This window comes from Anomalospiza imberbis, chromosome 4 (assembly GCF_031753505.1).
Source record: "Anomalospiza imberbis isolate Cuckoo-Finch-1a 21T00152 chromosome 4, ASM3175350v1, whole genome shotgun sequence".
NCBI classification, from domain to species: Eukaryota; Metazoa; Chordata; class Aves; order Passeriformes; family Viduidae; genus Anomalospiza; species Anomalospiza imberbis.
Window position 1 is genome coordinate 15,357,345 of NC_089684.1, and position 14,628 is coordinate 15,371,972.

At 40.2% G+C, this 14,628-nt stretch overlaps 1 protein-coding gene across 1 annotated transcript in view; it reads left to right on the forward strand.

Moving 5' to 3' along the window:
* Positions 1-14,628, forward strand: part of PDGFC (platelet derived growth factor C) — a 125,386-nt gene that overhangs the window by 83,608 nt on the left and 27,150 nt on the right. Inside the window, exon 3 of the mRNA XM_068187214.1 lies at positions 2,761-2,941. Coding sequence (XP_068043315.1) covers positions 2,761-2,941 — 181 coding nt within the window. The remainder of the gene's footprint in view (positions 1-2,760; positions 2,942-14,628) is intronic.

Consider the following 14,628-nt stretch of genomic DNA (forward strand, 5'->3'; position numbering starts at 1 on the left):
TTCAGTCCATGTTCCCAGGCAGCCAGGCCTTAGGGGAGGGGAGTAGATCTTCAAGAACAGGTATAACAGAAGGCATTGTGGGCATCATGCCTAAAGGCCAGAGCATCTTTAGTCCCAGGAAAGGAGATTGGACTGCCTTTTTGGCATCAATTTTACTTAGTAATATTTAAAAAATATTACAGATACAGCACCAGAGCATTTCTTTAGTCACTTTCAAAGAGGCTTGTGTTTGCTGCTTTGCACACTGCAAAGAAAAGAAGGCTTCTGCATTGGTAAGTTCAACATGCATTTTGACATTTTCTTACTCCATTGCAGTTGAAAAATGGCATCTCAGTTCTTGGTTATTCTAGTTCTCTTGTGTTTCAAGTACCAGCTTCTCTTGATGGGGAAATAATTTTCCATGGCTGTGCTATTGTCCCTGCTGCTCCTTAGCTCTGTGACATCAGCTGAAAATTACGTAGCACAATAATGTAAATGCTAAAGCATCTGAACAGCTTTGTTTTGTTATTTTTACACAAAGTTCAGACATCAGTCCAGATGTGTGATGAGAGGAATTTTAGTCTCATAGAAGGCTTTTTGGCAGGCTCTTGTAGCACATTTAGCCTAGATAACTGACAGGAATCAAGTTATTGGCTAAAAATGTCATTATCCAAGCTGAATTTTATTTGGTTTTTCAGGTTACTTATTTCCCTCAAGGTTACCTCTCTACTAATGAATTTAATTAGCTTTTATTTGAAGGGTCTAGGAGGTAAACTGTGGAATGTGATTTTCTCTTTTACTTCAGGTATACCAGAAGACCAAAGAGTGCAATAAAAAGTACTGCAAGTTAGGTAGAGGCACTAGGCCCCCTGACTCCCCTCAACATCTTAAACCTAAGTCAATAAATGTAAATATTAGCTTATTTCACCCTTTAAAAATCAGAAAGGTAGGTAATTATTTCATATTCTGAAGTGAAAAATAAAAAATGTTATCTTTAGAAATTTCAGAAGCTGATCTTGAAAAGAAAAAAAGCTCAACACTCCAAATAAATTTGATAAATGTGTTGAGCCCTGAGGCCTTAGTACAATTAATGTACACGTTGCCTTTGTAATAAGTTGTATACTTGATCATAAAGTAAAAACACTGGTGGATCTGTTAAAGGAATTAGTTTGTGTTTGGGGGAGAAAAGATAATGATAAAGTAATTAGTGTCATAAGTTCAACCAAGATTTAAAACTGTGGTACATGGCAGTAATGGATTTTGAACACAGTTAATGAGCATATTCATTGCATTCATTTTTAATTAAGTGGAAAAAATAGTGGTACTTTAAATGGAGATAATAAATGTGCGAGTCAGTCTTGCACAAACATGCAACACAAGAATTTATTGCCTGCTGTCTAACTAGGGAACTGGGAATCATTATAAAGATTAGATTTACTGAAAAAAAAATCCAGAAAAAGCTTTAGTAGAAAATGTTTATGAGGTAATAATTTTCACATTAAATATAGTTTGGCATATTTGGTAGAGTGTGTTTGTGTGCATGTTTTTTTAAAATATGAGCCTTTGCTATCATCAGAGGTAGGACTGTTTGTACCCTTGAAAAGACTCTGCTATTTACAAATTTAGATTTATGTGAGATGTATTTAATATATGACTGCACATGCAAGAGGACATAAAAATATCAGAAACCTCAAAACTTCCTTAGAGGTTTGTTATGCTCATGCTTAGGATACAAACTGTGGTTTAAAAGTAAGAACTTGGCTGGGGAAGCTGCAGCTGAAAACAGCCGAGTGCTTGCCCTGGTTTAAGCAGCACACACTCACCTTCCCAAACCACCGGGCTCTGCTGCCACTGGGGCTCTGGGGGATTCAAGCTGGATCAGGGAAAATGCAGCTGAAATGTTCAGTGTTTATTCTGTCAGTGGGTGGCTGGGGAACTGACATGAAGCAGGTTAAAGCACTGAAACCAGATGTACCTTCTAGAGCAGTGGCTTTCCATGTTTTTATGACTTGGGAAGCCACTAAACGTTTCCAGGGAAAATGAGGACCTTTGTCTATACTGAAGCTTACTGAGGATTGACTGGCATGTCTTAGTTACCTTCCATGGATCTGGTTGAAGTTGTTCACTGATCCCCCGGGATACCCAGACCACATGTTAAAAGCAATGAAACTGAATCAAACTTAGTATGTTTAATTCTCTCAATGTTCCCTACCCATATGTTTCTTGTCAATATTTCCACAATACCAGGTTCTTTCTGAAATGCAGTGAGGTCTAGGTTTTTGCTCAACAAATGTCTTCTTGGGATATGCATCAACTCCTTCCAAGTTTCTTTAAGCCTTAACAACCTTTAGGAAGTTATTCACCTCTGATATTCCAGGAAAGCAGGTTTTCAGTACCAAAAACCCCTGAACTTTCCCTGGTGGCATGGACTGTACTGCTGGTGACACTGCAGCACATGCTCCACTGTGCCACTCCGGCAATTACAGCCTTTTTTTTCTCTGATTTTATTCTGCTCTGTCACACATGTGGTAATTGCTTTCTGTACAAGAAGCAAAATCATACACTTGGGTCTCTTCAAAATGCTAACTCTGCTTTTATTTTTTTAACCTCACTGCATGATTTTATTATGTATGTAAGTCAGTAGCAACTTGGGAGCTAAGTTTAAAATAGCTGGCTGCATACTTTTAGTGGTAAAAAAATGCAGAGTCAGTTTATTGGTTAAATTAGGAAGTTTATAGAATTTTTTCAGTAAATAAACATTTTATTTTCTTTTCTGTTCAGGTATGACTTTGTAGAAGTTGAAGAGCCTAGTGATGGCACTGTTTTAGGACGCTGGTGTGGTTCCAGTACTGTGCCAAGCAGACAAATCTCCAAAGGAAACCAGATCAGAATAAGATTTGTGTCTGATGAATATTTTCCTTCTGAACCTGGATTCTGCATCCATTATACACTTCTTATGCCAGTAAGTAAGATGTTTCAGATTGAAACATTTCAAGATACAAAATCTTTGAAGTGGTAGCTCAAAAGAATATTTTAATAGGGTAAGATTAATTACTGTTTATTTCTTAATAATAATAATAGTGTGCAATCTGTCTTCCTGAACTGTACATTTTGTTTCTGTTTTTAACGGAGTGTTCCTGTGGTTCTTTTTGGATAGCTTTGGACTAGGAAGTTGTGGGCTCCGTTGTTTGCATGGAAAATTCTGTATAATGTTTGCATTCCTAATACTTTACTGTGGGAAAAAAAAAAAAAAAAGAAAAGAATTCCAGCTTTGAGAAAAAGACAGATCAGTTTATGAATCAGCAATGTGATGTTGAAAGAGGATTGGGAAGTTACAAAAAAGAAACTGAAGAGATTAATGTTTTTATTAGACAGCTGCTATTAGACATACTCAACCATATGATTATACCTAGTTCCCAAACAGAAGAGATCTCATGATTCTAGGTAGTTTTATTATAGAGACAAACCAGACAATCCATAATATTAAATTTTCACTGCATTTTCCTTGTAAACTGTACTTTAATCTTCTCTTGAATGTTGCTTAAAGCTTATAAGTCACAGGTATTAAACTAGTCATTGTCTAAAATGTGACTAATTTCACTGTCAACAGTTTTCTGTTACTATTTTCGTGAAATGAAAGACCTGTGATAGCAAAAATATGTTTACAGAATTTTCGGGGTGAGATAATGTCCTGAAACTTTATGTCCTGGTTTAGGACAAATTAGGGGAAAATCTCCAAAGGAGCCCCTTAAAGGAAACAAACCTCCACAACTCCTCCCCGCCCCCACCACCGGGTTCGGGAGGAATTTCCTCGGAGGAAAAGTGGAAAAAACTTGTTTATTAAGCAAGAACAAAAAACACTCCCCAACACAAGAAAAGCAGCCCGAGATGACAACAAACGTTTTCACAAGTCCAGGAGAGGCCAAACGGCTTGGGCAGTCTGCTGAGGAGGGTGCTGAGCTTCTCTGTAATGCAGACTCCGGAGGAGTTCCTTGACGTTCCCGAATCAAGGTCCGAAGCAGGTCCGATGTCTTCAGGGAAGGGGAGGAAGGAAGGAAGGTAAAAACAAAAATAGGAAAATGGCAAAATAAGGCAAGCAAAGAAAAAACAAAAAAAAAAAAAGCAAGAGAGCAGAGCAATCACAGCGGGCCTAAAGCTAGCAGCAGCAAGCCAGAGCAAGCAGCCGGGGGAGAGGCGCGGCTATAGACAAAACAAACTGAGAGCACGGGAACAGGAATACACGATTGGGATACAAAGCATGAAAATGTCCTGTCACCCAGGACATTCCACCCCTTATCCCATATCGTGAACATGTTAATGAACACAATGTAAAACTTTCATCTCACGTGCTCAAACCTTCCACACATACACATTTCCTTCCATCTTATTTGCTCAGACCTTTGACACTTTCACATTTCCTTCTGTCTCATGTCTGTATGATCTAACGTACAGACAATGGTGGTAATGTTCAGCAAACAATGATATCATCCCACAATCAGATCTCCCTGAGGTACACAACGGGTTGTCCCATCTTTCTGCATTATCCACCAGGTATAACCTGGTCCTTGAGCAAAGACAATCCCACGAATGGGTTTGCCTGTACTTGAGGCAGGATTAATCCATACTGTCTTCCCCAACAAACCTCTGACATGGGCCACTGGGACTTTATCTCCATCCACTATATTAAGGGGCTCAGACTGGGCAGGACCTGCTCAGTTGATGGAACCTTGAGTGTTAACTAATCAGGTGGCCCTTGCTAAATGCTGCTCCCAGTTCTTGAAAGACCCCCCACCCAATGCTTTCAAAGTGGTTTTTAACAATCCATTGTATCTCTCCACTTTACCTGCAGCTGGTGCATGGTAGGGGATGTGGTACACCCACTCAATGCCATGTTCCCTAGCCCAGGTGTTAATAAGATTATTTTTAAAATGAGTCCCATTGTCTGACTCAATCCTCTCAGGAGTACCATGCCTCCAAAGGACCTGCTTTTCAAGGCCCAGAATGGTGTTGCGGGCTGTAGCATGAGACACGGGGTAGGTTTCCAACCATCCCGTAGTGGCTTCTACCATGGTTAGTATGTGGCGCTTGCCTTGGTGGGTTTGAGGCAGTGTGATGTAATCAATTTGCCAAGCCTCCGCATACTTGTACTTGGACCACCGCCCCCCATACCAGAGGGGCTTCACCTGCTTAGCCTGCTTAATGGCAGCACATGTCTCACAGTCATGGATAACCTGAGAAATACTGTCCATGGTTAGATCCACCCCTCGGTCTCGTGCCCACTTATAGGTGGCATCTCTACCCTGGTGGCCTGAGGCATCATGGGCCCATCATGCTAGGAACAGCTCTCTTTTGTGCTCCCAGTCAAGATCTATCTTCAACTCCCCTATCTTTGCAGCCTGATCTACCTGCTGATTGTTTTGCTGTTCCTCATTAGCCCTACTTCTGGGGACATGGGCATCTACATGGCGAACCTTCACAGGTAGTTTCTCTAACTGGGTAGCAATGTCTTTCCATTCTTCAGCAGCCCAAATTGGTTTTCCTCTGCGCTACCAGTTTGCCTCCTTCCATCTCTTCAGCCATCCCCACAGAGCATTGGCTACCATCCAGGAATCAGTATAAAGGTAAAGTTTTGGCCACTTCTCTGCTTCAGCAATGTCCAGGGCCAGTTGAACAGCTTTGAGTTCCGCAAGTTGACTCGATCCACCTTCTCCTTCGATAGCTTGTGCAACCTGTCGTGTGGGGCTCCATACGGCTGCTTTCCACTTCCGGTTCATTCCTATGAGGCGACAGGAACCATCGGTAAAAAGAGCGTAACGTATGTCTTCTGGCGGCAGTTGGTTATACGGTGGAGCTTCTTCAGCACAGGTCACTTGCTCTTCTCCCTCTTCACCAGTGAGACTGAAGTTTTGACCCTCAGGCCAATTTGTAATTATCTCCAAAATCCCAGGACAATTTAGTTTCCCAATTTGGGCGCGCTGTGTAATGAGGGCAATCCACTTGCTCCATGTAGCACTGGTGGCATGGTGGGTGGAGGGAACCTTTCCTCTAAACATCCACCCCAGCACGGGTAGTCAAGGTGCCAGGAAGAGTTGTACTTCAGTACCAATCACCTCTGAAGCAGCTTGGACTCCTTCATAAGCAGCCAAGATTTCCTTCTCCGCTGGGGTGTAGTTACTTTCAGACCCTCTGTAGCTCCAGCTCCAGAATCCCAGTGGTCGGCCTCGGGTCTCCCCAGGCACCTTCTGCCAAAGGCTCCAGGACAGGCCATGGTTCCCGGCTCCAGAGTAGAGCATGTTCTTCACATCTGGTCCCGTCCTGACTGGGTCAAGGGCTACTGCATGGGCAATTTCCTGCTTGATCTGGGAAAAAGCTTGTTGCTGCTCAGGGCCCCAATGGAAATCGTTCTTTTTACGGGTAACCAAGTAAAGAGGGCTCACAATCTGACTATACTCAGGAATATGCATCCTCTAGAAACCTATAGCACCTAAGAAAGCTTGTGTTTCCTTCTTATTGGTTGGTGGGGACATAGCTGTGATTTTGTTGATGACATCAGTAGGAATCTGGCGCCGCCCATCTTGCCACTTCACCCCCAGGAACTGGATCTCCTGAGCAGGTCCCTTAACTTTACTTTTCTTAATGGCAAAGCCGGCTTCCAGGAGAATTTGGATGATTTTCTCTCCTTTCTCAAACACTTCTGCTGCTGTGTTTCCCCACACAATGATATCATCAATGTACTGTAAATGTTCTGGAGCCTCACCCTTTTCTAGCGTAGTCTGGATCAGTCCATGACAGATGGTGAGACTGTGCTTCCACCCCTGGGGCAGTCGGTTCCAGGTGTACTGCACGCCCCTCCAGGTGAAAGCAAACTGAGGCCTGCATTCTGCAGCCAGGGGAATGGAGAAAAATGCATTGGCGATATCGATTGTGGTGTACCACTTTGCTGCCTTGGACTCCAGCTCGTACTGGAGTTCCAGCATGTCCGGCACGGCAGTGCTCAGTGGTGGTGTCACTTCATTCAATGCATGGTAATCCACGGTCAATCTCCATTCTCCTTCAGATTTACGCACAGGCCAGATGGGGCTGTTGAAGTGTGAGTGGGTTTTACTAACCACCCCTTGGCTCTCTAACTCTTGAATCATCTTGTGAACGGGGATCACAGCATCTTGATTCGTTCGATACTGCCGGCGATGCACTGTCGAGGTGGCAACAGGTACTTGTTGCTCTTCTGCCTTCAGGAGTCCTACTGCAGATGGGTTCTCTGACAGTCCAGGCAAGGTGTTCAATTTCTTAATGCCCTCTGCCTCCACAGCAGCTATTCCAAAAGCCCACCTGAGTCCCTTAGGGTCTTTGTAGTAGCCATTCCTGAGATAGTCTATGCCCAGAATACATGGAGCCTCTGGGCCAGTCACAATCGGATGTTTCTGCCACTCCTTCCCGGTCAGACTCACTTCAGCTTCCATCAGAGTCAATTCTTGTGATCCCCCCGTCAATGGAAATAGGTTCTGTTCCCACATGTCCCGAAGGCATTAGGGTACACTGCGAACCAGTATCGACCAAAGCTCTATATTTCTGTGGCTCCGATGTGCCAGGCCATAGAACCCACACTGTCCAAAAGATTCGGTTTTCCCTAACCTCTACCTGGCTAGAGGCAGGGCCCCTCTAAGCCTGGTTATCCTTCTTTCCTGAGACGTATGTCTTGGAGGTTCCTTCAAGGGGATCGGACAAATTATCGTCATCATTATGCCTGACAGTTCGACTATGGGCAACTGGAGCTGCTTCCCTTTTCTTACCTTCCTTCAATTCACGCACCCGTTGTGCCAGAGCAGCAGTAGACTTCCCATCCCATCTCCTCATGTTTTCTCCAGACTCACGTAGGAAGAACCACAACTCAGCTCGTGGGGTGTACCTTCTCTCCCCAACAATGGAATGTCTGCGTTGGATACCAGGGCCTCTAATTTGTACAGCTGAGATTTGGAGGAGGTCCTCCTTAATCTCTTCCCTGAGTTTCTTACGACTTTCCTCTATTTTGTCTTCTAATTTCTGCAGTCGTGTTCCCACAGCTGCAATTCTGGCATGAGTCGGGCCATGTACAGCATCCGCATATGCTCGAAGCTTCTTCGCCATATCGAGTACAGTCTCATATACCTCATCCCACTTCATTATTGCTAGAGCAGAAGCATATTCAGGTGGCCCAAGTCACACAAGTTTCCTCCACATTACAGTTGTACACGGTACGAAGTCTGATTCCTAGTTGTTATGTCATCTGAAAAAATTATCTCTACCACTGCCATCTCCCTCAGGCGTTGGATCCCCTGTTCTATGGTCTTCCACCGTATCTGCTGAATATAGAGGTCATCTGCACACAGGTATCTTTGTGCTATGCTGTCCAGGACCCGTTCCCAGAGGCTGTGAGGGCTAGCCCCCCTCATCATGCCTTGGTCGATCACAGGATCATGTGACAGGGATCCCAAATGCCTCGCTTCAGTGCCATCCAGAATGGTAGCCTCCCCTGCCGCATCCCAAAGCCAACTAATTATAGATTCATCGGGCTGTCGCCTATAATCCTTCCTTAGGCCTCAAAGGTCCTTCAGGGAGAAGGAATCAATATTGGCTCCGGAATCTGTGCTATTTGGTGTGGTTTCTGATTTTGGTGATGGTCCTTCTCTTGGATCATCATCATCATCATCCTCCACCCTTCGGTCAGTCTTGCTTTTGCACTTTCCACCTCTTGTATTAGCAGCAACAGCCATTGGTTGAGGCTTACTCTCTGGTTTAACTACTGGCCGGGAGCCTGGGATGTTGGCTGCAGCCTGAGTGACTGGGATAGTAACTAACTTATCTCCCTGTTCCCTTTCCTCTGTCTGCTGCCCTACAGTGTCTAGCAGGGTGCGATAAGCATGTGCCAGGGCCCAGCTCACTGCAATGATCCTTTCCGCCTTAGGGTTACCATGGCACCTCTCTTTCAGGTACTTTACCACCTCAGCTGGGTTCTGAATTTGTTCAGATGGAAAGTCCCAGACTATAGGATCAGAAAACTCCTTTAAAATTCGGCCCATATCCTCCCATTTCCCACACCACTCAGGATTCCTCACCCTTGGTTTTACTCCTAATGGAGCAAAACAGGAGTTGATTTTTTTTTTTTAATAGGTATTCCATATTTAAAGAGAGTAAGGAGTATTTTTTGTTAAATTCATCATAATTCACCTTCAATCTCCTAAGTAGTCTCGTGGTCTGTGGTATTTGGTTGGTGGAAAATATCTCCAAGCTCAATAAAAAACTGATCAAAAGAATTCATATTGTGACCCCACTGACATGTGCTTCACTCAGAATGCACTTGGCTGGCTTTATTTATTTATTTATTTATTTATTTATGTGTGTTGTTTTCCTATAAATATTTTTAACTAATTATGCCTAAGCAAGAACTACTTCTAAAGGGACTAAAGGTTTGCTCTGCATATTTGACTCTTTTATGAGTTAGAATAACTTTTGTTAGTCGAATATTATGACCCGATAGTAGTAAACTTTAAAATTAAATAAAATGTCAGTCTCCAAACTTGAAATAAGGCCAGGTTTAAACATCAGTACACCCGAGGGCAGAATGTAATAAGCGTGTTTACTTTTAGAAAATAGTAAAAGAAAATCAACAAATACATCTATTTGTGGGGCTGGTGCCAAATTCTGTTGTCACAGCTCTAATATTAAACCCTACCTGCTATGTACCTATCTAACTTATGTGTGATCCCATGTCTGTAGAACTGATTAAACAAAGGCACTTGAAAATAGGAGTATATGTATAATTATTTTTGTGTCATGCTGTACAAATGGACTGAGTTTATTCCTGCATATTTGATAGGAAAACCAGTTAAAATATTTAAATTACCAACACTCACAAAACAATGGTTTAATGTTCAGATTAGTTACACCTAACACATGCAAGGGACAAGAGCAGCCCACTTGCTGTCATAAGAATTTGGAATGAGTCCCACAATGTGCAGTACAGCAACTTCTTATCAGTTAATTTCTAAATCTTCCACTAAAAGATCTGTGATCTTTTTCAACAAAAAATATGTTTTTTTGCAGAATGCAAAATACAATTACACATTTCAGACATGCAGAATACAATTATGCATTTCAGACAGTAGATTGTAAATTAAATAGATATTGTTTATTTCCAAGATTAAATTTTCTTCTTGTACCTAAAGCAATTTAAAACCAATGCCAAAAAAAGTAGCTTGCTTTATGACTATAAAGTTATCTTATCCAGCTTTTCAAGAGAAAACAAAATTTACAGCCCCCCTCCCAAATCCCCACAAAACTATGTCAGCTATAGAAATGAGCTTAAATTTTAAATAATTCTTGTAAAATCATAACTGATTCACTAAGAGATTCAGTTCCATGAATTGGTCCTAAACAGTTAATTTTTTTTGCTCATTTTTTTTTTCACAAGTAGTGGGGAGGGGGAGATGCCTGGTAGACTAGAAGTGAGAGATTGTTTGGGGAGAAATGAAGCAAAACTGAAATAAAACAGTGCAAGCTTGTTTCTGTATTTGAAGGCCACACACAGTGAGGGGCACTGGACACATTTTCAGGTCTTTTAAAGAGCAAGAGAAATGGCTTTGTTTAGATCTGCTGTAATTCATCATGTATATATATATATATATGTGTGTGTGTGTATACATATACATGTATGTGTATATGTATATATATAATTTTTTTGTTTGTTTTTTACTTTGTATATTATATTTCAAACCAACTTCTTGCATGATAAGTAGTAGGAGAATGGCTATTGATCTGATCACTTTATTTCTGGGATTTAGTCACTCTAAAGAAAGGACTCACAGACATGCCAATGTCAGTGGATCCATCATCTTTCTCTAGAAAGGTTTGATGTGGGATTTGAAGACACTGAATAAAAGCATTGCAGATATTGTATACGAGCAGAATGTTCCCCAAGAGAAACACGACACTTGTCTTCAGATTCTAACTAATTAGATCTTAATAATTTGAATTTCTTCCATTTTAAGTTGAGTACCGTGGCTGCATCTGGAACTTTCTGTAATTCTGGTCTTACTCCCACTTTCTTTCCTCTATCTTATAGTTACAAGTTAATTTTGTCTGTGATATCATGAAGTGGAAGCAAGTGTTGAAAAAGCTTATTCCTATTAAGCAAACATAGTTTATGTTATTCCAAAATTATTATGCTCCTTTCAGCACAACTGTTACTCTCAGTCACTCTTTCATGCTCTGCCCTGTCACTCTGTGCTTACTGGTGAGCTGCTTGCTTAAGTAAGGGCTGCCTAGTGATGGTTCTCAGTTTTGACCAGCTATCCATTTATTAAAAGTCAGTATTTTAGTAGCACTGTGCCACCTAAACCCTCCTAGAACTTTATTGCAAAAACAATCCATATTTCATTTATTTTCCTCTTCTTCTCACTTGCCCCATATAATAGCCACATGAAATTGAGGGAAATCTTATAAACTCTTACAATATACATTTGGGCCTCAGTCTTCCTAGTGACTTGTTTAGTTTAAACTATGTCAGTTACAAGTTTGGCAGAGAAACTTGATGTAATAAAGTCCATTGTTAGTAGGGAAGCGGGTGAATGGGATACTTGATGCCTGAGGTGCCATTAAGGAATGCATGACTGATTGCCAAAGTAGTTATTAATTATTCAGGGCACTCAGAACAAAGCAGCTCCAGTTAAAGTTGAAGCTGGGGGTGACTGTATTCCCCTTCTTTTTTGGCATATGATAGCATGTCATTTGTCATCAAAGATCATGCCAAAGATCTTTGAAAAGAACAGACTTAACCCTCTTTTATGCAAGCAAAGATGAAACTCCAAGAAGCTGTCTAAAGACTGACCTGATTTAAAAGTGACTTAGCAGGTGGTTTGGGACTTTGGTGCAATACCTGTTTGGCTACATGGGTGTCAATATGAGAGAGTGGTCTGGTTTGGTTTGCTTTTCTTTTTTCACCTTTTGATGCAGGTATTTTGTTAGTATTGCTCTTGCTTTTAGCAGTAATGAAAGTTAAATAGATACGCTTTTTAGAACTATGTAATAATACTTCCTTGATTTCATCCACATTGGCTAAGCTTTGCTCTTTAAAGATTGGGCATATTACTTTTTTTTTTGTGGAACCTTTTTAATTTAGCTTGTTGATTGAAACAGGCAAATAAAATTAAAATAGAAAAAGTGCATAAAACTAGAACAGAGAGGAAAGCTCATACCCTGCTTTTGCTTCCTATCACAAGTCTCCGGATTTCTCAGCAATCAGTTGTGTTTCTCACGTGTCTGTGCTCTAGCCGAAGAGATGCTTAACTGTGCCTGCAATAACTGGAAATCCATCCAGAAACATCATAAAGGACATTATTGATCTCGTAAACAAGGTTTTTTCTACACTCTCTTTAGAAGTGGTCAAAAGGTTTTAGAAATAAAATTATTTCAGGGTTGTTTAAGCCAAGGTGGTAGGAAGAGTCGGGGAGTGGATGAGTGTTATGTAGCACTTAGCAATTCTACATGAAGTGAAAAGGAACTGTGAAAATCCTTCATGTGGTGGGAAGGACTCTAAAACAAAACCTCTGTGTTCAGATTTTCCACTGATTAGGTACAGTGAAACCTTAGTCTGGATAATTGAACAGGCTACTAAAGATGCTCCAGTGTGCAAATTTCATGTATTAATTTTCTTTTGCGTGGCAAAAATTCATTGTAAATCAAAGGTGTTTTGGAACTAATTCTTTCCTTGGAGATTCCATTTTGCATTTAGGTTTTGCTTAACATCTTAGATGAGATAATTTCTTAAATGAGACATTAAGTATTACCCAGAAATACACAGATAGGAGTGAAATGTTTCAGTTAACAAAAAAAAAATGCAAAAAGTACAAACTGAGAGTGGCTATTATCCATGGGACTAAAATGAGTAGTGGGGAAAAAAAAACTTTGAGGCAAAAGAACCTCTGAAGTATACTGTCTAATTAAATCATACTGTCTAATTAAATCATAATGCCTTTTCTTCTTGTGACCATATCTCATTCTGTCCCATGGACATCATAAAAAGTTTAAAGATCTACATGTGCGAAGCAGACTTGCAGAGAGACAGTGTTAGAGAGGAATCTAGCAAGATTATGAACCTGCACAGAAGTCCATAGAAGTGTATCCTTAACCTCCACAAGCTGAGGTGTCAGCGAGGATTCTCTGAGCCTCTAAAAGGAAGAGTGACATTTTGAACCATTTTGGTGTTGTCATTTAGTTCTTAAAAGGAATGAGTATACTTATCTGATAGCAAGTTCTTTTCCTTTCCCTTTGGCCAAAATCTGAATGCAGTTTCTCATGTAGCACATGTAGTATAAACCATTTCTTTCGTATTTTTCTGTGATGTTGGCCTTGCAGTGGCTGAGGTGGAAAAGAATAACAAATTGTTTCATTGTTTGTGGAAAAAAAGTAATTTAGTTTCCTTGGATTAAACTTTTTTACAAATTTATCATATATTTGACTAAGATTTAAGTTCATTGATTTGGGAAATTTATTGAATATCACATCCTGTATCACTGAGGCAAGAGATGAAAAATCAGCTAATTTTCTTGTTTCTAAATAACTAGCAGTAATTTCAAAATTAAATGCAATTGCATTACCACAAATGTCATGCTTTGGTGTTGTTTTCTTTACAAAAAATTCTGTACAAGTTTTCTTCCTGAAAAATTCAGGAGTGTTCAGCAAGTATCAAAGTGGTTTTTTTATGGAACGTTAATATAACTCTTAATATTCTTTAATTTTTGAGTTTGGGGGAGTTTTTTTGAAAGAAATTATTGAGGGGCAATCACAACAAGTGACATGGACAAGAGCTTATGAAAACTACTCTCCCTTTAGTTTTCCCCAGCATTATGTCCAAGTTAGATCACTCTCTGTCAACTTGTTTCAAGCAGAAATTATTACCATAAATAAGAGATGGGGTAATGCATCTGTCAAGGATAAACAGGCAACCTTTATTTCTCCTTGTCCCAAATAATGTCTTTGATCACATACTAACTCTCTCCTCCCAGATAAAAGCAGACCATAGAATGATTCAGTGGAAACAATTAAATACCCCAAAAAGTGAAAAAGTTTACAAATTGTATTGGAAGAGTATTTCAAATACATGAGACAATCTCTCTTCTTCATTCTCTATAAATTACCCAAAGTCTTTTATGAAATTTCCATTTAGTAATGAATATTTATGTTGTATGGGCCTCTTTTTTAGTATTTAAAAACTTTATTAGTGTCTCATAGCATTTCAGCAGAGAGGTTTGTGAATATTTAACTTGGAAATGAGTTTTTTGTGGTCTATCATTTACTTGTGTAAATTTTAAATATTGTGTGCTCTGCTGTTCTCAAAAATGTTGAAGTTTTATATGAGGGTCCTCAAACAAAAAAAAAAAAACCTTTAAGCCAGGCTGTGACTTAAGAGCAATCTATATATATATATAAAAATGTCACTCTTCAGTTGTAAACTCAATTATATAATATAATTGGAGCTTTGGATACTACTCCAACAGAAATATTTCACAGTGATGTTCAAATGTTCCTTTAGTCTTGCAAGATTTTTCTGTAGTCATGGTTCAAGTTGATTTGTTCAATCTAATTGATCATATCTATTCTAAAGAATGCAGTGTC